The sequence below is a fragment of the Callithrix jacchus genome, chromosome 8 (assembly GCF_049354715.1).
Source record: "Callithrix jacchus isolate 240 chromosome 8, calJac240_pri, whole genome shotgun sequence".
Classification (NCBI taxonomy): domain Eukaryota; kingdom Metazoa; phylum Chordata; class Mammalia; order Primates; family Cebidae; genus Callithrix; species Callithrix jacchus.
The window spans coordinates 14,433,107-14,456,686 of record NC_133509.1 but is presented as its reverse complement, the minus strand read 5'-3'; the positions used below and the strand labels follow the sequence as shown (position 1 = coordinate 14,456,686).

Here is a 23,580-nt window from a genome sequence, read left to right as displayed (position 1 = left end):
GAGACCATTCTGGCTAACATGGTGAAACCCCATCTCTACTAAAAATACAAAAATTAGCCGGGTGTGGTGGCATGCGCCTGTGGTCCCAGCTACTCGGGAGGCTGAGGCGGAAGAACTGCTTGAACCCAGGAGGCGGAGGTTGCAGTGAGTCGAGATCACACCACTGCACTCCAGCCTGGCAAGAGAGCAAGACTCCGTCTCAAAAAAAAAAAGAAAAAAGAAATAACTACCACAAAGAAAATCACATTTCTAAGACAAATGTCTTCATGAAAAATGTTATTTTCATTTATGTGGACAGTATATGGGTATAGCATTAAACTGGATTCATAATCAGATACAAGCAGGATCTCCTAGTGGCAAATGGCCAAGTATTTGGGATGATACCACATGGATATCATCTTTAGAGAATGATAATCATTCCGTTGCCTGGAACGATAGACTAAATTCCTTTTAAAACTGAAAGCCAATGTTCAGTTTCTCAAATACTCAAACATATTCATTAGTAATTAGCCCAGGCAATTGCACTGTATGAAGAAGAGTAAGTTCTCCCTGCATGTTACGGCTCTAAACAAGACTTTAGATTCGGAATATGAATGGAATGTCCTTCAGAGATGGAGTCCTTATTCTTTCCCAAAGACCAGGGGGTGCTATTTGTTTGACCCTGCTTTTAAATTTTGTTAATGGTCCACAATATGTTGAGCTTTGTATAGAATAAAGATCACAGCTGGCTAGAACTTTCCAAAAGATGTACATGATGTTCAGAGAATAGCTGACCTAATCAGGGGTCCGGAATTCAGCATAGTCATAGGCCTGAATTTTAAAGGACAAGGGAACTTGAAGGTTACTGGCTTTGTCTTTTGCTCAACAGGTTATTATGGGCCCAGGGAAATGAGTCTTGGCCTTAAGTCTGACTAACCTGGGTTGAAATCAAAGTTTTGCCAATATCCGCTACATCTTCTTGGGCAAGTTACTACATCCTGAACCTACATTTCCTTATCTGTAAAAATTAGAGGTCCCTGCAGAGCTTCTATGATGATTAAAGTATGTGTCAAGAACCTTTAACAGTGTCTTATCCCTAGTCAATGTGGTTTTTACTGTAGAGAAGGAAACTGAGGCTCAGAGAGGTTAAATGACTTGCCCAAGATCAGAAAGCTAGTTGGTGGAGTTTCTTAATTTCTAAGACAGTATTTGCTACTATAAGACAAAATTCTGTTCCTAAACAACCCGAATCCATATATAACCAAAGAAAGGAGAATAAGTACTATAAGAAGTGCGTCTTTGCCAAGAACAGAAAACCAAACACTGCATGTTCTCACTCATAAGTGGGTGTTGAACAATGAGAACACATGGACACAGGGAGGGGAACATCACACACTGGGGCCTGGGGGGTGGGGGACTGGAGAGGAATAGCAGGGGGTGCAGGCATTGGGGAGGGATAGCATTAGGAGAAATACCTAATGTAGATGATGGGGCGATGGATGCAGCAAACCACCACCATGGCAGGTGTATACCTATGTAACAAACCTGCACCATCTGCACATGGACCCCAGAACTTAAAGTATAATAAATAAATTAAAAAAAAAAAGAAGTATGTCTTTGCTACTCTTCCATTTCCTTTCATCAGCTCCTCTTCCTTCCCTTTGGGTGCTTTCTCTTCCACACCCTACCACATGCTGTCCCCTACCCCCATACCACCAGTGCCCACAGCCTTAACTGTCTAGAACTCTCCATATGGCTCCTTAGTAAGTGGTGGTCTTCTTAGCCTTCCTTTTACCGCCTTCTACATCAGAGTCAACCTGGCCTTGATCTGCTGGTTTTTTTTTTTCTTTTTTAAAAATGGAATGATAATTATTATTTTTAGAGACAGGGTCTCCCTCTGTCACCCAGGTTGGAGTGCAATGATGTTATCATAGTTCATTGTAGCCTCAAACTCTGGGTGCAAGTGATCCTCCCACCTCAGCTTCGGGAGTAGCTGGGACTATTAGCACATGTCATGATGCCCATCTAATTTTTGTATTTTTTTGGGGGGGGTAGAGATAGGGGTCTCACTATGTTGCCCAGGCTGGTCTTGAACTCCTGGCCAGCTTCAAGTGATCCACCTGCCTCAGCCTCCCAAAGTGTTGGGGTTACAAGCATGAACCACTGCCCTCAGCTCATTTTTTCTTATTTGATAGTCTGGAAAGCAATTTGTTAAACGAATTCCGATCAATGTGCTAATGAACATAACATGGTGTGGTATATCTGAAGCAAGAAGACCTAGAATCTAGTCTGTTACCACCTTCCTCTGTGGCCTTGGGAAGCCACTTCTGTGGGGTTTCAGTTTCCATGAAGTGATTACTCAGGGCACTTCTAATTTTGATACCCTATGCCTCTCTGACTTAATGTGTCACCCCTCCAGGGGTATTGGCTTTCTAATAAACTTCTGGAGCCAGTAGAGCCATCAAATCAAAGGCAGCTATCTCCAATGGCATCACTTTATGCACCATGAAAAAGACCTGGGGGATTTTTTCTCCTTTTCTATTTTTTAGATAGAAAATTCTTTCTAGTAACTCTCAAATCAAAATGGATGAACGGCTGCCCACACCACCTAATAGTAAAGGTTATCATGATGAGAAAACCCCAAAGAGTGATATTCCAGTATTCTGGGGTCTGCAAGTCAATGGCTCCCAGTTTATGATACCTAGAAACTGTCCAAGAAAGCCTTAAGTGCCAATTAAAACTGAAAGTCAGAGTCTTTAACCTTTACAAAGAGAATAAAAGGCAAAAACAGAACTCATTGAGCAGAGAACTTGAGTGTAAAGGCCAGTCAGATCAGCAGCAATTTTCTAGAAATAATTTCTGCAATTGCTTTGAAAGATATCTTTATTCTAATGACTCTTCCTGAACTCTGAAACACTTCCTGAGGAGAAAAATCCCCATCCTTTGATGCATTCTCATGGAATAAAAACATGCGATGGATCAAAATCTGGTTGAAGATCAAACAGAACAGAATCAAGAATTTTTAAAAAATAGACTATTTTCAGTCAAATGCAAAATTTCCTTTTAGAGACACATTTCATTTTATGGCTGCATTGATTTCGTCTTTTCTGTGACCCCTCTAATATTCTCTGAGAAAATGTGACATAGTTAAGAACCACTGGGGACAATTATGACGGATGGGTTGAACCTGCTGGGGATATGGACAGGAAGCCCGACAGGATGGGAATCAAAAGCAGCCTGGAATCCCAGATCTCTGAGCAAAGACACATCATCATTTTCTCTACATGTACAGGGAAAAAAGCAAGCCTCAAAAAGGACTGCTATTTTCACCAAAGTAAAGCCTGACATCCCAATTTTCTTGAGAAAAATGTGGGTCTAGTAAGTCATTGATCACAGATCACTAAAGAGTACTTGCAGAATTCCTGCAGAGTTCCACCTTGTCATATTCTCTATATCTACATATGTATTCCTTTTTTTTTTTTTCCTTTTTGAGGCAGAGTCTTCCTCTATTGCCCGGCTGGTGTGCAGTGGTACACTCTTGGCTCACTGCAAGCTCTACCTCCCGGGTTCAAGTGATTCTCCTGTCTTTTTAATAAACTCCCCAGTAGCCAGGATTATAGGCATGTGCCACCACGCCCAGCTAATTTCTGTATTTTTAGTAGAGATGAGGTTTCACCATGTTGTCCAGGCTGGTCTTGAACTCCTGACCCTCAAGTGATCTATCTGCCTTGACCTCCCAAAGTGCTGGGATTACAGGCATGAGCCACAGTGCAACAGCTGAGGGAGGATCACTTGCTCCCAGAGTTTGAAGCAGCAGTGAGCTATGATCACACCATTGCACTCCAACCTGGGTGACAGAGGGAGACCCTGTCTCTAAAAATAATAATTATCATTCAGTTTTATAAAAGTAGTAAAAAAAATCCTTATAGTTTTTCTCAGTAATTACAAGAAAAATTCTTTTGCAAGATTAAAAAAATTGTTTTACAAATAAAACTGTATAATTTCAATTCATTTTGAAAGTTTAATGCTGAAAATGCGTAGGTGAGGATGGCAATTTCTAATGAACTAGAAAAAATAGTAACTCTCTTTAAAAGATTCTACATGCAAATCAAAACCACAATGAGATGCCATCTCACACCAGTCAGAATGACTATTATAAAAAGGTCAAAAAATAACAGATGCTGGTGAGGTTACAGAGAAAAGGAAATGCTTATACACTGCCAGTAGGAATGTAAATTAGTTCAGCCATTGTGGAGAGCAGTTTAGTGACTTCTCAAAGAACTTAAAACAGAATTACCATTCGACCCAGCAACCCATTAGGTATATCCCCAAAAAACTGTAAATCATTCTACCGTAAAGACAAATGCATGTGTTATGTTCATTGCAGCTCTATTCACAATAGCAAAGACATGGAATCAACCTAAATGACCATCAACAGTAGACTGGATAAAGACAATGTGGTACATATATACCATGGAATACTATGCAGCCATGAAAAGAAAGAAGTCATGTTATTTGAAGCAACATGGATGGAGCTGGAGGCTATTATCATAAGCGAAATAACACAGGAACAGAAAACCAAATACTATATGGTCTCACTTATAAGTGGGAGCTAAACACTGAATACACATGAACACAAAGAAGGGAATAGACACAGGGGCCTACTTAAGGGTGGAGGATGGGAAGAGGACAAGGATCCAAAAACTGCCTATTGGGTACTATGCTTATTACCTGAGTGATGAAATAATCTGTTCGACCAAATCCCCATGATACACAACTTATTAATACCTATATAACAAACCTGCACATGTACCTCTGAGCCTAAAAGTTAAAAATATATATAAATTAGGCCGGGCACAATGGCTCACATCTGTAATCCCTGCAGTTTGGGAGGCTGCATTGGGCAGATCATTTGAGGTTAGTTCTACACCAGTCTCACCAACATGGTGAAACCCTGTCTCTACTAAAAATACAAAAAAAAAAAAAAAAAAAAAAAAAAAAATTTGCCGAATGTGGTGCCTGTAGTCCCAGTAACTTGGGAGGCTGGCACAGGAGACTTGCTTGAACTCAGGAAGCAGAGGCTGCAGTGAGCCAAGATCACGCCACTGCACTCCAGCCTGGGTGACAGAGTGAGACTCCGTCTAAAAAAAGAAAAAATTAAAACATCAAGATTTGTGTTTTTTAAAAAAGATTCCACAGGGTTGGTTTTTTTTTTTTTTCCATGTTTGGATTTTTCTTTTCTTCCTTTAAGATGGTAAATTAAATGAAGTTTTATGAGAGAAAATGAGTCTAAAAGAGAAAAAGTGGCTTTGGACTTGCTTTTGAATCTCATTTTGTATCTCCAGGTTGCAGAGCTCTAATTCTTGTCAAAGTAAGACCTGCCCTCTCTCCAACCCTTTAGGGCAAAGCAAAATAAAATTATTTATTTAAATTGTGCTGGGAGCAAAGTCAACCAGGGAGGCACCCTGTGCCCTTTAAGAAGTAGGCTTATTCCCCTCACCAGATATGACATGTTAGAGCCAGAACTGCTGCTGGATATTATCTAGTGGTTTTGAAAGTATACCTTTTAAATCCTGAAACACTTTGTTCAAATACCATATAGTCTGATGATAAAAAGGTAAAATAGAAAACCCAAGTGTTGTGGATATAGGGGCCTAGAGTCCCACATTACTAGGAGTTTTGCTTCTCTTCTTTCTCTGGGGCTGTGGGGTGAGGATTTAGGGGACATTGATTTGATCCAGTCTCCTTTTAACACAGATAGGAGGAAATGAGAACAGATAGGGGCAGTGATATGTTTAATGTCACACATATTGCCTGATTAAAATAGTTCAGCTGACACATCCATAAAATAATTATAGTTTTCTATTGATTAGAAGTATATGTTGGGGAAATACTAAAGAAAGAAGCAATAGAAAAGAATGACGAAGAGAAGTGAGACCCCACATTTGAGATTCCAATGTTATCACCCAAACCTATTCTTTCTACACCAAAATAAACTTTATAACAGAGGGATGGCTTAGGAAACAGGATTTTCTTTTATATTTTTCTTCAATTGGGTTTTTCTTAAATTTGGAGATATTTTGGAAAACTTTTGAATATATAGAAAAGTATAGAGTATAATATACGAAACTACCATGGACATATTTTTGTTTAATTTTTCATCTTCTTTGCTATATATGTATGTGTGTGTGTGTGTGTGTGCACATGCACACGTGCATGTATGTGTGGTGTGTGTGTATATGTGTGTATGTTTTATATATATATATAAAGTTAAAGTCCTCTCTGTATTTCTTTTCAATTTCTTTCCTCTTTCTTCCTGTTCCTAGAAGAAAACACACTCATGAATTTGGTCTATACTCCTATAGTGCAATAAATATATTTGTTTGTTTGCTTCTCTTATCCATAAAATAGACTTTTATTATCAAAGTATTCATTAAAATTAAGTTAATCTTAACATAGTTTTTATACCTGCCTTAAGATAATAAAAAGATTTATTTGCTGACAGGCTATTTTAACAACCTCAAACTTTTGAACTAGATTCTTGAAAATAAAGATGCAGGCTGGGCGCAGTGGCTCACGCCTGTAATCCCAGCACTTTGGGAGGCCGAGGCGGGTGGATCACGAGGTCAAGAGATCGAGACCATCCTGGTCAACATGGTGAAACCCCGTCTCTACTAAAAATACAAAAATTAGCTGGGCATGGTGGCGTGTGCCTGTAATCCCAGCTACTCAGGAGGCTGAGGCAGGAGAATTGCCTGAACCCAGGAGGCGGAGGTTGCGGTGAGCGGAGATCGCGCCATTGCACTCCAGCCTGGGTAACAAGAGAGAAACGCAGTCTCAAAAAAAAAAAAAGAAAAGAAAAGAAAAGAAAGATGCCTCAGATTTATTGAAATAACTATTGCAACTCTACTATTATTTTTTATTTTATTCTTTGGATCCTGTGCAAAGCCTGACTGACTTAAGCTTACTCAACTTCTTTTTTTTTTTTTTTTTTTTGAGACGGAGTTTCGCTCTTGTCACCCAGGCTGGAGTGCAATGGCGCGATCTCGGCTCACCGCAACCTCCGCCTCCTGGGTTCAGGCAATTCTCCTGCCTCAGCCTCCTGAGCAGCTGGGATTACAGGCACGCGCCACCATGCCCAGCTAATTTTTTGTATTTTTAGTAGAGACGGGATTTCACAATATTGACCAGGATGGTCTCGATCTCTTGACCTCGTGATCCACCCGCCTCGGCCTCCCAAAGTGCTGGGATTACAGGCTTGAGCCACCGTGCCCGGCCTCAACTTCTTAAATTGGGTTTGGTTAACTGAGCTATAAGATAGAAAAGGCTGTTAAAGTCAGAGCCCACGAAAGCAGACACAACAGCAAAGGTGATAACTGCTGTCTGAAACGAAGGAAGTAGTAAAAGACATGGAAACTGATTACCTGTATACATGATATTAAATAGAGAAAATATTAGGTAGGCAGAAATGTAATATATTTTAGAAATGTAATAAATTTAATATGTTTCCATAAAAAATCATTGAGATTTATAAAAATTTCTAATGCTTGGGGGCTCTGGTAGTTACCTAGTCCAATTTTGTATGCTGGTTCTATTATTTACTAATTAGATTACTAATTGAATGATAATAGTGCCTACTGCATAGAAATCCTGTGAAAAATAAGTGAGATAATCCACTTAAGATATTAGGAAAATAGCTTGGCAAGGAGTGAGCACTCAGTGCATGTTAGATGTGAGTAGCAGTAGCAGCAGCAACAGCAGCAGCTACAGGAGCAGTAGAATAGCACTATTTGAAAAACCAACCCATGCGGAAGTGTTCATAAGTGAACTTGCAGACAGCACAAACTCCGGAGCCTCACTCTGTCACCTGGATCCTTTGTACCCTTTTACCAACTGGGTGGGCCTGGGGACAATAGCAGCACATAGGTTCTGCCTGCTATGAGGGTTCAGGGGGTATGAAAGGTGCTTAGTGCCATGCATGCAGGACATGCTCAGTCAATATTAGCAGTTACAAATATTCTAGATAAATTATGCCTTAGCGTTTGTTAACATCCTATTTTTAACATGCAGAATCAGGCTCACAATTTTCTCATAGTGAGACGTCAAGGAAAGCAAATGGAGGGATCTAATTGTACTGACTAGTTTACCTAGGAGCAATATGTCTAGGTACAGAGGGACTGTATGAAATCATTGATGTAAATATAGCCCTATGTAGGCACAGCTCTGCAGGCATAAAATGTGACCCAAAAGGTGGGCTGTTTTTCCTCGAAAGCAGATGGCTAAGATTCCTCTGAAATTCTTACTGATAAGAAGATCGCCAGGAAAGAGAGGCCTATAAGATACTCTTAAGAATGGACCAATAAGTTATGATAACAAGTACTTTATGGTTCCAAAACACTTTCAGACACATTAACCCATCTGATCCTGGCAGCAATGCTATGTGAAAGAAGGTATTATCCTCATTTGTCAGAGGAGGAAAGTGAAGAACAGGTAAGTAAAGTGACTTGCTCAAAAGAGAATCCAGTGCATTCCTACTTCAAGTTCAGGACTTTTATACCCATGTACGGTCTTGTGGAATGTTCCTTCCTGGCATATACTTGCCATATTGTGGGGCTATTTCATTTTTCTGATGTTTTTGTTACCTTAGTTGTTAGGATCAGCTTAACTCTAAATCCTATACTCTTACTATAGCGTACATGCAGTATGTTGCATGTGTGTGCATCCTATATGCATGCACGCATGCAAGCACATGCTCAGTGACAAGTGCATTTATTTTTCACATTTTATTTCTTTTGAAGTGTACTTTTAAAAAATGAAAATCTTTGGCTGAGGTGGAAGATTGATATGATTCAGCCGAATTTTAAGGATGCTAAGTCATTTGTTTGGACTGAAGCCTGAGAAGTAATTCAGTCCCAAAGAAGGTAAAAAAGGCTTTTCACTTTAAATGAACCATTTCTTTTTCCTGAAACCATGATCTCATTTCTTTTACAAAGGAAGTAGGAACTTTTGTTGCCATCTCCAGCTGTCAAGCAGTCACCCATACTTTTGCCCTGCAGCAAAAGGAAGGGACATCAGGTGACAGACCCCAAATTTCAACCAGTCACACAAATTACAGACCTTCCTATCATGATGTCCTCTTGACCTGCTTTTCCCCTAAAATGAAGAATGAGATACAGTTTAAATCAAAACGGCTCTCATGAGCAATTTTACAAAACAAACAGAAGGCTCAGAGCCTCACCCCCTTCCCCACTTTCCCCACTGGGCCAGCCTGTTCTCTCTTTCCACACCAAGACCAAGTAAATATTTACAAAAACAACTATAATCAGATGCCAAGTCCCACTTCTCACGGACACTAGTGTGGCACTACATTGCCTTGTGGTCGAGTCTGATCAAAGGTCTCTACTGGCTCTATCATGAGGCTTGGCATAATGAAGTCCTTCTCTTAGTCTTTTAACTTCCATGCCCAGGACACTTCCCACAAAATATATGAATAATTACATTTACCATTGAAGAGTCAGTTTAGAAATGCTGTACCAATCTGGGACCACAAGAAAAAGTCATTAAATATTACTGCTTTCAGCAGTTGGGGAAAGCTTTGTGAAGGCAACAGAGGAAATTAAAACCAGGGATCATTAGCGTTCAGAAAATATGTCATTATTTAAAACTATTTTTTTCGAGGAAAACCATTTACTGGCTAAAACCTAGTCATAATATTTGTATTACCTGTAGATCTATTATCTATAAAACTGTGGGACCTGAGCGCTCCAACAGGGTGAGAACGAAAACAGGTGCCTCTGCCTGTTTCTATTATGCACATTAGCCCATGGCCTTCTCACAGCCTGTTAACAGCTGAATTTGAAACAATAATGGTGCAGCCAAACACTTGCCTGAAGGCCTGTCTGTCTTGGGATTTGGCCATTTACATCGATTTTCTTTACCCGCATTTTTCATGAAACACAAATATTTGCCATGGCAACTGGGGTGTCACATGACATGCTGCTACATAAATGGCCTGGAAATCTCTTAAGGGGACACAGCCCACCAGTGCCAAAAATACAGTGAAACCTCGATGATTTCAGTATTGAAAGATGAAGGTCTGGGAAGAACAGGTAGCAGTCTATTATGAAGAGGCAGTGGGATTAATTTCTCTTGCATCACTCTTCAGTTTCTCTTTCTTTCTTTTCTTATGAGAACAGCTGAAAACATGACCACATACGGTAAGCCAGAAAAAGACAGTGCCAGCTGTCTCCTTTCTGTGGTGAAAAGTTTCAAAGAACGGAAGTCTGTCTGCAGCCCATAAACATAAGAAAGCAAGGTAGAAAAGTCCAGCACATTTAAACTGGGGGAATCTCCACAGGGATGAATTAGGTTGTACTGTGACAGGGATGAATTAGGCTGTACTATGACGAGCTACTGTTAATGAATACAGAATTCAGCCCAGCATGGTGGCTCACACCTATAATTCCAGCATTTTGGGAGGCCGAGGCAGGTGGATCACTTGAGGCCAGGAGTTTGAGACCAGCCTGGCCAAAGTGGTGAAACCCTGTCTCCACTAAAAATTCAAAAATTAGCTGGGCATGATGGTAGGCACCTGTAATCCCAGCTACTTGGGAGGTTGTGGCATGAGAATCACTTGAACCCAGAAGGCAGCGGTTGCAGTGAGCCAACATTGCGCCATGGCACTCCAGTCTATGCAACAGAGTGGGTGAGACTGTGTCTCTAATAATAATAATAATAATAATAATACAGATTTCTTTCCCCTGCTTCATTAAGGTATTCTGTGTTTGGAGATCTTGCCTTTTTAGCCTGTGTGTGAAGACAAATGAAATACAGTAGAACCTCACAATAAGACATCCTATACCACACAAATTTGGATACAAAGCAATAGCTACTGTATCCCAGATTCCTGGACTCCTGACCAGTTAGTATTAGAGGCTGACCCAGTCATTTAATTAATTTTGCAATGATGCAACATGATTGAAAATTTTAGACCCCGCAGATAACATCATGCTAGAGTTGACGTGTACAATTCCCCTTTTGAAAGTCAAATGTATACTAGCAGCAGCTGAAAATAGCACTTATTTCTATGTTGAAGGTACAACTCAATAACATGTGTAAAACTCTCACAGATAATGTTGTAAATAAGAACAATTTTTTTTGTAGTGAGGAATATGAATACCTTTGAACTCTGTTTCTTGGGAAAGAACTTCACTTCTGCTGGAGGTGGCAGTGGTTCCTGAGGTACGGTGAAAGAGACTGTGGATGAAGACGGTACATGTTACTTTTTCCAGAAGAAGAGGCTGAGTCAGTGGTTGGATGCTATTGCATTTGCACCTTGAAAGTCAAATGACTCTGTCACCCACTGTACATTCACTACCTTTCTTTCTGTATTCATTCATTCAATGAAACAGCTATGATCACTGACTTTAAAAGGAAGCCACCAGCATGGGAGGGCAACGGTTCTAGTAGAATATAAGGTCAGCCCACCTTATGCAAACTGCTGAGATGAAAAGGCAAATTTTAAAAGCAGGCAAATTAGAGAGTAATATCTGTCTTATAAAATGCTTTGTAAGATTTCTTTAAATAGCCGGATTCCCAGGTTCACGTAAAAGGTGATTTAATATAGCTACATATGGACTATTCTACTGTATTAAAAAAAATTCTAAAAAATTGGAATGACTTAGGGAAATAATACAAGTGAAAAGCACCATAAAAATTATTTTTGAAATTAATTAAATCTATAAGCAACAACTTTTAGAGAATACACCTAGTCCATGGTTAGAGAAGAATGGACCCACATGCTAGACAATGCTTTCTCAGTCACATCTCTCCTATTGCCTGGCAGCAAAGCTGACTGTCCTTTACCAAAGATCCAAGTCTGACATTCTCAGGAGAGAAAAATCCATATACTACTCTTTCCAAGAAAGAGAACAAATAATTTATTTAAATTTTTTAATTGAATAAAAGAAGTGAGGCTTCTTTCAGCTCAATTCCTTCAGCTCCAACCCCCTTTTCTGTCAGTTTTCTATAACAACAATCTTAGAAGGAATTGACAGATATTGATCAAAAACAGCACACTAGTAAAGGATATCAATATATAATTTAGAATCTCACTTTGAGGACTTGATTCTCTCAGATTGCCTCAACTGAGTTGCAAGGAGTATCTTCAGCTATCTTATAAAAAGTAGGAAAAATTGCAGAGACTTTTCAGTGAAACTCACCTTCACAAAAGGGATTTCTTTGTTGCATTTGATCAACCCATATTTACACCTCTCTAGTTTCCCCGGCTTCCAGCAAGCTTCCCTGTGACTTGTCGTCCTCACTCTCCCCTGGCCAGTAGTGTATGAAGACTCCATTTTAAGGCTATAGTTTTTGCCTTACGTCTATGCTCTCCTTCCCTGGTGTCCAATCTGGAGTTTGCTCTCCCACTTTTGAAGGTAAGTCCACATCCTTTGTCCAGCCTGCTTTGAATCCACAGATTCACCAGTAAAATGTGTTATTCTCATTGTCTGCAGACTCAGTATAATTTTTGTTTAACTTTCAGGTTCTTGCAGGCAAGTGAGATTTATGGCTAAATTCCCATGTTCAAACAAAACAGCAGCTGAGAAATTTTCAAGTGGGCATACCTTTTAAGGATTTTAGTAAAATTTTAACACAATTTGGCAGGATAAAGAGCTCAAGGACAAGTAATTCCACGTGGCTAATCCACAGTTAATGACATCGGTAAGAATTTTCTTAGTTGTCTGCAGAAATGCTATCACTAAATTATCACTTCATGTGGCCTTGGATTTTACGAGACACATGCATTTGAAGAATGTGTCTGCATGTTTACAAAACTGTATCCTAGGGCACTGCCTATTTTGCTACTCAATTTCCCTGCTGGAAAAATCTGTTTGGTAAATTTTTCCAGGGTTAATATCAGAGGAAAAAATCCTTGTATTTCTGGACAAACTTGTATGCTTCTGTGGTAGTTATTACTAATTTTAGAGTCCCAATTTTTTCAGAGTGACATTAAGCCCAGCTCCTAGCATTTCAGATTAGAAGAAAATTTTATTAAAAAAAGAACGTACAGTAAAATTTTAACTTAAGATAAACAGTAAGTTTTCAGTAAGTCTTAAATATTAAATATATTTAATATCCAACAAAGAAGAACAGAATTTCCATGAATGGATTAGACTAGTATAACATCATTCTAAGTATTATTTAGTGTGTTTGTAATCCAACATCTATCCAGGGATAGCGCTAACCCTATCCCTGGACATTGACTTTCCCAGCCTTTCTTGAGGCTAACAGTGCGCAGTGAGATGTAAGAGAAAGTCTACCCCAAGGCTTTTGGGAAGAGACTGGCACTGTATGTCTAAGACCCAGAGCTGCAGAAGCCATCTTATGGCCATGAGGCGGCAAGCATGAGGATGAAATCAAACATACCAAAGAGGGTAAAGTAAAAAGAACACCATGACAACCCTGCTGATCAGTGCCACCTGCCCTAGGATCCTCGCTTCCCAATTTCTTGGGTACAAGACAAACTCCTCATTGTTTAGGCCACTGGTAGTTTTAGATATATGCATTCCTGACTGGTACTACCTGTTCCCTTATCTTCCTCCTTCCCTCTTCTCATCCTTTCATACTTTGTCTTATTGCATGTGCTAGAACCTCAGTACAAACATGGTGGTAACAATGATCATCCTTGACTTGTCTCTACTTTTAATGGAGAAATAGAAAAGGAATGCTTCAAAAGTTTCCCTACTAAGAGTATTTTTTGCTCTATGGTTTTCATTGGTAACAATAATCAGGATCAGAAAATTATCTTCTATTCTACTCCCTCCAGAGGATTTTCCCTTATCATGAATGTTGAATAGCATTAAATGATTTTTTACTTTTGGCATATATTGAGATAATCATGAGGTTTTTCTTTTTAAATGTGTTAATACAGTGAATTATATTGCTAGATTTTTCCAACGCTGAACTTTCCTTACATTTTTCCTTGATGACGACGAACATTTAAAAAATGCTAATATTTTTTAGAATCTTAGCCTGTATGTTCCTAAATAAGATTGATCTATATATATTTTTTCTTGAACTGTGCTTTTTCAATTTTGGTAGCAAAGTTATAATAGCTCCACAAAATAAGCTGATAAGCTTTTCCTCTTTTTTTCCCCTACGAAATAGTATAAAAAGAATTAACTGACCCTGTAAGGTTGCCAATAAAAGGCCTGAGGCTTTCTCTCCTCTGGCATATTACAGTATGTGAGTGTGTGTATGTGTCTGTGTGTTTAAAAGACAGAGATATTTCTGACTACCGATTCAAATTATCTAATAATATTGTTTTAAGTTATTTTTTTTTCTCAAGTTATTTTTGGTAGTTTAAATTTTTCTAGAAAATTTTCACTTCATATATTAAAATGTATTGGCATAAAGTTACCATGCTATGATTTTTAAAAACTTCTACTGTATCTATAGTCAACGTTTTCATTTTAATATTATTTACTTGTGCCTTCTATTTTCCTTTCTTTATCATTATTGTCAGAGATCTGCCTGGTTTATGTTCTTTTAAAGAAGCCAATTTTTGATTGGCACAGTGGCTCATGCCTGTAATCCCAGCATTTTGGAAGGCCAAGGTGGGTGGATCACCTGGCCTCAGGAGTTCGAGACCACCCTGGGCAAATGGTGAAACCTTGTCTCTACTAAAATACAAAAAATTAGCTGGGTGTGGTGGCATGTGCCTGTAGCCCCAGCTACTTGAGGGGCTGAGGCATGAGAATCTCTTGAGCCCTGGAGGTGGAGATTGCAATGAGCTAAGATTGCGCCACTGCATTTCAGCTTGGGTGACAGTGAGACTTCATCTCCAAAAAAAAAAAAAAAAAAAAAAAAAGCCAATTTTTAATTCTTTTTGGATATTTTTGTTTTTATTTTCTTACTGTCTGCTTTTATTTTCATTATTTCATTTTTTTCTAGTTTACTGCTTTTCTGTTTCTGTCTTCTTGCATTTAATTAGGCTTAGGTCATTTATTATCAATTGTTCTTGTTTTCTATTAAATGTATATAAATAATGGATGAGGCTGTCCAGAAGTGATGAAAGATGTTGGTCTACAGATTAAAGAATCCCAATAAATACAAAGCAGGATAAATAAAAAGACCTATATACCTAGATGCATCACAATTAACCTACAGACCACCAAACATAAAAAGAACTTATATGCAGCTAGAGAGGAAACAAAAGACAAATTGTTTTCATCTACAATTTTAGCCACTATTTACCACTCCTCAATGGTCCACAGGCTCTTCCATAGCAGATATAGTTGCTAGAAAACAATGAAATAATATATTGACTATGCTGATAAGATAACTTTCAAAAGTAAGGACATAACACATTTTGAGGCAAATAAAAGCTGAAAGAGCTTACCACCAGCAGAAAAAGACTTACACTAGTGGAAATTTACGAATAAAATTTAGGCAGAAGGAAATGAATGCAGTATTGAAAGTATTGAGATGCAAGAAGGAATGAAGAGCAAAGACAGTGATAAATCTGTTAGCTAATATAACAAATATTGATTACATGAAAAACATTAACAATAACGTCTTGTGGGGTTTTTTAAAAGACACAACTAAAATACAAAACAAATGGGAGTCTACATCATGAGGGAGTTGGAGTTAAAATGTTCTAAAGTTTGTTTGTTTGTTTGTTTTTGAGATATAGTTTCACTCTGTTGCCAGGCTAGAGTGCAGTGGTGCGATCTCAGCTCATTGCAACCTCTGCCTCCTGGGTTCAAGGGATTCTCCTGCCTCAGCCTCCCGAGTAGCTGGGACTACAGGTGCATGCCACCATGCCCAGCTAATTTTTTTTGTTTTTAATAGACATGGGGTTTCACCATATTGGCCAGGATGGTCTCAATCTGACCTTGTGATCCACCCACCTCAGCCTCCCAGGATACTAGGATTACGGGCATAAGCCACTGCATCTGGCCAAAATGTTCTAAGGTTTTTATATTGTTAAAGGGAGAAGATTTCAAACACTTCATGTTCTCACTCATAGGTGGGTGTTGAACAATGAAAACATATGGACACAGGGAGGGAAACATCACACACTGGGGTCTGTTGGGGGAATAAGGGAGGAACAGTGGGGGGGTAGGGAGGTTGGGGAGGGATAACATGGGGAGAAATGCCAGATATAGGTGATGGCGGGGGATAGAGGCAGCAAAGCACATTGCCATGTATGTACCTACGCAACAATCCTGCATGTTCTGCACATGTATCCTAGAACTTAAAGTGCAGTTATATATATATATATGGAAAATAACAGATATTTATTAATTTTAGACTTTGATAAGTAATATAGACGTGAAAATAACAAGCTAATCACAATAAGAATATAAAAGGCATGTATCAATTTCAAAAGAACAGAGGAATAAAAGTATAATGAGGAAAAATGATCTATTCAAAAGAAGATAATAAAGTAAAGAAAATGAAATAGCAACAAAACAGGGCAGGGCACAAACTGAAACAGACTAGATGGAAGTAATATATCAAAATATATTCGTAATTAGAATAATTGTAAATGCAGTAAGTGCTAAATGGATAACGATGGTCAGAATGAATTTTTAAATTCAGCTATATACTATTTATAAAAGACAGACTTAAAACATATGGCTACAGAAAGATTGAAAGTAAAAAAAATGAGAAAAGATAAACAATAACCAAAAAGAAGCTGATGTGGCTATATTAACAGACAAAATGCTATTTATGCTAAAAACCAATTTTAGAGATAATGAAAGACAGTGCACAATGATAAAAGTTTCCATTTACTAGGAAGATAGTAAAAGTTGGCAAGGATGTGAATTCACAGAATATCTTACACACCAAAGGGTCATATAAATTGATGCAATGACTTTGAAAGACAGTTTGGCATTACTTCCTAAAGTTGAATGTTCACTTACCCCATGTCCAACACTTCCATTCCTACTAACCAAGAAAAATACTTGTGAATACTCAATGAGAAATGTGTAAGAATGCATGGCAGCACTGTTCACAATAGCAAAAGGCTGAAAGCAACCCAAAGTCCATCAACAGAAGTGTGAATAAATTAACTATGGTCTATTCAAACCATCAACCTCAGCAAACTAACACAGGAACAGAAAACCAAACACCACATGTTCTCACTCATAAGTGGGAGCAGAACAATAAGAACACATGAACACAGGAAGGGGAACATCACACACCAGGGCCTGTTGTGGGGTAGGGGGTGGGGGGAGGGAGAGCATTAGAAAAAAATACCTAATGCACATGGATCTTAAAACCTAGATGGTGGGTTGATAGGTGCAGCAAACCACCACGGTACATGTAAACCTATGTAACAAACCTGCACGTTCAGCACATGCATCCCAGAACTTAAAGTAAAATAAACAAACAAACAAAAACAATGGAATATTATACAGTAGCCAAAAGAAATGAATTCAGTGACGTACAGTATATCTACTTCAAGACTCTGATTCAGTATTTCAGAGAGGGCCCTGGCATCGCTAGTCTGATGCATACAGACCATCTCTTTAGAACACCACTTCTTCGGCTTTGCATACAGCTCTCTGCTTTCCTCTCATGTCAGGCAGATACCCCTCCCTCAATACGCTTTTTAAAATTCAGGCTTATTGAGTTACTATTTACATACAGTAAAATTCATCCTTTTTAGTGTATAGTTTTATGAGTTTTGGCAAATGCTTAAGTCATATAACCATCACCACAATCAAGATATAAAACAATTCCAATCCCTGCCAAAACTCCTGCATGCCCCTGTACAGTCAACAACTCTTTCCATCCCCAGGCAACTCCTGATGTCGTTTGTCTTCATTGTTTCATTTTCTAAAATGTCATGTAAATGGAGCCACATAGTATGTAACCTATAGCCCATTGAGTTTGGCTTCTTTCAATTCTATAATGCATTTGGGATTCATCTGTATTGTCACATGCATCAGCAATTTGTTCCTTTTTAGAACAAATTGTACTCCATAGTAAGGATGTACCTCAATTCATCAGTTGAGAGACATCTGACTGATTTCCAGTCTTTGATGATTATGAATAAAGCAACATTCATACATTACAAACACCCATATACAGGTTTTTGTGTAAATATGTTTTCATTTCTCTTGGGTAAATAACTAGGAGTGAGATTGCTGGGTCATACAGTAAATGCATGTTTTAACTCTATAAATAACTGCCAAACTGTTCTCCAAAGTGTTTGTACCATTTTGCTTTCCCACCAGCAAGGAATGAGAGTTGCAATTGTTCCATATCCTCACGTAGTGGTATCCCATTGTAGTTTTAATCTGCATTTCCCTAATGACTAATGACGTTAAGCATGCTTTCATGTAACTATTTACTATCCATATACCTTCTTTGGTAAAGCGTCTGTTCAAATTTTTTGTCTGTTATATTTTTGGGTGTTTGTTTACTTATTACTGAGTTTTAATTGTTCTTTATATGTTATGGATGAAAATACAAAATCAGTTATTGCTTTAAAATATTAACTCTCAATCTATAGCTTTTCTTTTCGAGACAGAGTCTCGCTCTTGGTGCCCAGGCTGGAGTGCAATGGAGCACTCTTGGCTCACTGCAACCTCTACCTCCTGGATTCAAGTAATTCTCCTGCCTCCTGCCTCAGCCTTCCGAGTAGCTGAGATTTTAGGCACCCACCACCATGCCTGGCTAATTTTTGTATTTCTAGCAGAGATGGGGTTTCACCATGTTGGCCAGGCTCGTCTCAAACTCCTGATCTCAAGTGATCCACCCACCTCGGCCTCCCAAAGTGCTGGGATTACAGGCGTGAGCCACTGTGCCTGGCCAATCTACAGCTTTTCTTTTCACTTTCTTAATACTGTGTTTCAAAGAGTAGAAGTGTTTAATTTTGATGAGGTCCAATGTATCCCTTTTATCATTTTATGGATTTTGCCTTTGGTGTGGTATATAAGAAATCTTTGCCTAAGTCAAGAACATAAAACATTTTCTCCTTTGTTTTCTTCCAAAAGTTTTGTAGTTTAGCTACATATTTAATTTTATAACCCATTTTGGGTTAATTTTTGTACATGGTACAAGGAATGGGTTAAGGTTCTTTTTTTTCTTTTTATATAAATGTCCAGTTGTTCCAGCACAATTTGTTGAAAAAATTATGCCTTCTCCATTGAATTGCCTTTGCACCTTTGTCAAAAATCAATTGACCAAGTATGTGTGGTTCTATTTCTAGACTCCTTATTCTGTACCACTGATCTCTGCATTCATCTTTTTGCCAATACCACATGGTCCTGATTACAGTAGCTTTATACTAACTCAGATACTAGGAGTCCTCCAATGCCATTTTCCGTTTTCAAAATTGGACTAGCTCCTTTGCCTTTCCACAAACTTTAGAATCAGCTTTTCAGTAGCTACAAAAAATCTTACTGAGATCCTGATTGGGACTGCATTGAATCTATATATCAATTTGGGGAAAATTAATTATAAAAATATTGAGCCTTCTAATCTATGAACATGGCTAATCTTTCTTCTTTAGGTCTTCTTTTAAGTTTTTTCTTTAGTGTTTTGAACTATTCAGCATCCATATGTTGCAAATATTTGTTAGCTTTTATACCTAAGTATTTAATTTTTGGCATTATGTTAATGGTATTTTAAAAAATATTCAATTCCCAATTTCTCATTTCTAATAAATTGATTTCATTTATTTTTGTATGTTAATCTTGTGTCTTCAAACCTTGCTGAACTCCCTTATTAGTGCCAGTAGCTTTTGTGTGTGTATATGTGCATGGATTCTCTTGAGAGTTTCTATGCAGTAATTGTGCTGTTTGTGAAGAGAGTTTTATTTCTTTCTTTGTAATTTGCATGTCTTTTGTTTCTTTTTCTTACCTCACTGCATTGACAAGGAACTTCAGTAAAATGTTGAATAGAAGTGGTGAGAGTGCACGACCATGTCTTGTGTCTGATCTTAGGTGAAAGGCATTCAACCACTATTATGATATTAGTTGTAGATATCTTTTATTCATTTAAGGAAGTTCCCATGTATTCTTATTTTTCTCAGGGTTTTTGATACAAATGGATATTAATTTTTTTAAAAAAACTGAGATGGTCATAGAGTTTTTCTTCTTCAGTCTATTCATATGGTGACTTATGATGACTCATATTTAAACACTGAAACAGCCTTTTATTCCTAGAATATATCCCACATGGTCATGATGATTTACACACACACACACACAGACACACTTTTGGCTGGATGCAGTGGCTCACACCTGTAATCCCAGCACTTTGGGAGGCAAAGGTGGGCAGATCATGAGGTTAGAAGATCAAAACCATCTTGCGTAACATGGTCTCTACTAAAAATACAAAAAAAAATTAGCTGGGTATGGTGGCACGGTGCCTTGTAGTCCCAGTTACTCAGGTGGCTGAGGTAAAGAAAAGAATTTATGTCAATCCAATTAAAAATATATAGTAGAAAGAATCAATAAGGTCAGAATCTGGTTCTTTGAAAGTACTAATAAAATCAATAAACACCTAGAGATACTGATCCAAAAAAAAAAAGAGGTAGAAATAACCAACAATAGGATTGAGAAAGCACATCATCACAGATCCTACAGACACTACAAAAATAGAGAATACTGTAAACAACTTTATCATAATGAATTAGAAAATTTAGATGAAATGGACAAATACTTTGCACAAAATTAACATATTAAACTTACACAGACAAAGTAGCTAAAACAGTCCTGTATTTGTTAAAGAAATTAAATCCTTAATTCTAAGCCTATTCTCAAAGAAAACTAAATGGATACACTGTTAAATTATTCCAAACATTTAAGAAAGGAATAGTACCAGTTTTATAAACTCTTCCAGAGAATATAAAAAGAGACCACATTCACTCATTGTGGCAAAACTAACGTTGATATTAAAACCTAAGGAAAATATTACAGGCAAGGGTTAAATTTAGGCCAGTCTCACATCTGAACAAAAATGCAAAAATCAAAACCAGAATATTAGCAAATGAAATCCAGCAAAACATAAACGGGATGATGTTTCACAACTAATGGACTTATTACTTAAATGGATAGGGAATAAATAGGGGTCTCAGGAGTACTTGCTAAAGCGGATTTAAATAAAAATCAGAGTCCCATAATATTCAAAATGTTAAGATTTCAATTGAAAATTACTCATCATACCAGGAACCAGAGAGACCTCAAAGTGAATGAAGAAAGATAATGAATAGACACCAACAGTGAAATGACGAGGATCTTAGAATTACCTGACAAAGATTTTAAAGCAGCTGCCATAAAAATGCTTTCATAAGCAATTGCAGACAGTCTGGAAACAAATGATATAGTCTTAGAAAAGGAAGAGAAAGTCTCCACAAAGACACAGAATATATAAAAAGGAACCAAATGAAAATTTTAGGACTTAAAACTACAATAGCCTAAATATAAAATCCAGTAGATGAGACTACAGAAAAATAGAAATTACCCAATCTGAACAAATAGAAAAAAACAGACTAAAAAAGAGAACACAGCCTCAGGGACATGTGAGACTATATCCAAAAAAAAATCTAACATACAAATGCCATTATCAATAATGGCACTAAAACATTAATGTAATCATATATTTGTTAATATGACCTATTAACTAAAAGGAAAAAACTATTAATCACAGTCCTAGATAGAGAGGAGATAGAGGTCAAAGCTGAAAAAAGTACTCAAATAAATAATGGCTAAAAGCTTCCTCAATCTGGCAATAGACATAAACCTACAGATTCAAGATGCTGAGGCAAACTAAAACAGAATAAACCTAAAGAAATTGACACCAAGATACATCATAGTCCAACTTCTGAAAACTAAAAACTGAGAACAAAAATTAAAAGCATCAGGAGAAAACCCAACACCTTATCTATAGGAGAAAAATAATCCAGAAGCAGATTCTCACCAGAAATCATGGAGGCCAAAAGAATGTGGCACAACTTTTTTTTTTTTTCCCAAGTGCTGAAAGAGAATTATCAACTCAGTAACCTATACCTAGTGAAAATATCCTTTAGGAATAGACAGGGAAAGCAAGACATTCTAAGATTAAGGAAAATGAAGAGAGTTTTTCATTAGGATACTGACTCTAAAAGATTGGCCAAGGGAAATTCTATAAATAGAAAGCAAATGATAAAATAAAAAATATATTGGGAATATTAGGAAAAAGGAAGAACATGATAAGCAAAAATAGGGTAAAAAAACCAGACTTTCATTTTCTTCTTTAGTTTTCTAAATTATATTTGATGGTTAAAACAAAAAGTAATAACACTGTATGATGTGGCTCTAAATATATGCAGAGGAAATAAAAAGGCAATTATCGTAAGACCCAGCAATTATACTCCTGGGCATTTATCCTAAAGAAATAAAAACACATGTGTATATGAAAACCTATCTACAAATGTTTATGGCAGCTTTATTAATAGTAGCTCAAAACTGAATACAATCCATATGTCCTTCAACAGGTGAATGGTTTCACAACTGTGGTCCATTCCAATAGAATTCTCCTCAGCAATAAAAAGAAATAAACTATTAATATAAGGACTAAATTATCAATAATGGCATGAAAACATTAATGTAATCATATATTTGTTAATATGACCTATTAACTAAAAGGAAAAAACTATTAATAAAACCGGAATGACCCTCCAGAGAATTATATTGAATGAAAAAAGTCAATCCTCAAAATCACTGTATTAGATGAAATGGACAATGTAGCATTGTCCATTTAGAATCTATTTATATAACATGCTTGAAATGACAAAATTATAGAAACAGAGAATGGATTATTGGTTGCCAGGGATTAAGGGGGTATAGGGCTGGAGGGAAGCAGGCATAGCTATCAAAGGGCACTATGAGAAATCCTGGTGGTGATGGAACTGTTTTATATCTTGCCTGCATCAGTATTCTGCTTGTGATATTATATTTTAGTTTTGCAATATGTTACTATCGGGAAAAATTGTGTAAAGAGTACAAAGGATCTCTCTGCATTATTTCTTACAACTGCATGTGAATCTACCATTATCTCAAAACGAAAAGTTGAAAAAAAAAAAACAGTACCAGTGAAATACCATTTTCTTACAGGGTAAGAAAAATTATTTGCAATACATATAACTGATAAAAGATTAGTACCTAGAATATCTAGTAATTCCTATAAATAACTAAGAGAAAGAAAGACAATCCAATGTCAAAAGGGGTTAAAGTCTTAAATCACCTAACAAGAGAGGATAATCAAATAACCAATATGCATTATCAAAAAAATTTGCTCAATTTTACTGATCATCAGGAAAGTAGAAATTAAACCCACAAAGACATACCACAACAGACTTTTCAGGATGGCTAAAGTTTTAAACAAGTGTTGACAAAGATGAATATTCTGTAATATTCATACACTGCTAATAGGAAAATAAGTCAGTATAACCACGTTGGAAAACTGTTTGGCAGTATTTATTAAATCTGAGCATATATAAACACTAAGACTCAGCAACTCCACTTTTTAATGTATCTTCAACAGAAATGCTACATATGTGGATTAAAAGATAGCTACAAATGTGCATTAAAAGGC

At 37.3% G+C, this 23,580-nt stretch overlaps 1 protein-coding gene across 13 annotated transcripts in view; it reads right to left on the bottom strand.

Moving 5' to 3' along the window:
- The window catches only part of IQCH (IQ motif containing H), a 293,872-nt gene that overhangs the window by 147,873 nt on the left and 122,419 nt on the right, over positions 1 to 23,580 (bottom strand). For all 13 annotated transcript variants that reach the window (XR_013520764.1, XR_013520762.1, XR_008474182.2 and 10 more), the window contains 2 exons: positions 11,159 to 11,235; positions 9,097 to 9,132 (listed from right to left, as the gene is read on the bottom strand). Coding sequence is in view for 4 of the 13 variants with exons in the window: in XM_035258984.3 (XP_035114875.2) it covers positions 9,097 to 9,132; positions 11,159 to 11,235 (113 nt within the window). In the remaining 9 variants the exon portion in view is untranslated. The remainder of the gene's footprint in view (positions 1 to 9,096; positions 9,133 to 11,158; positions 11,236 to 23,580) is intronic.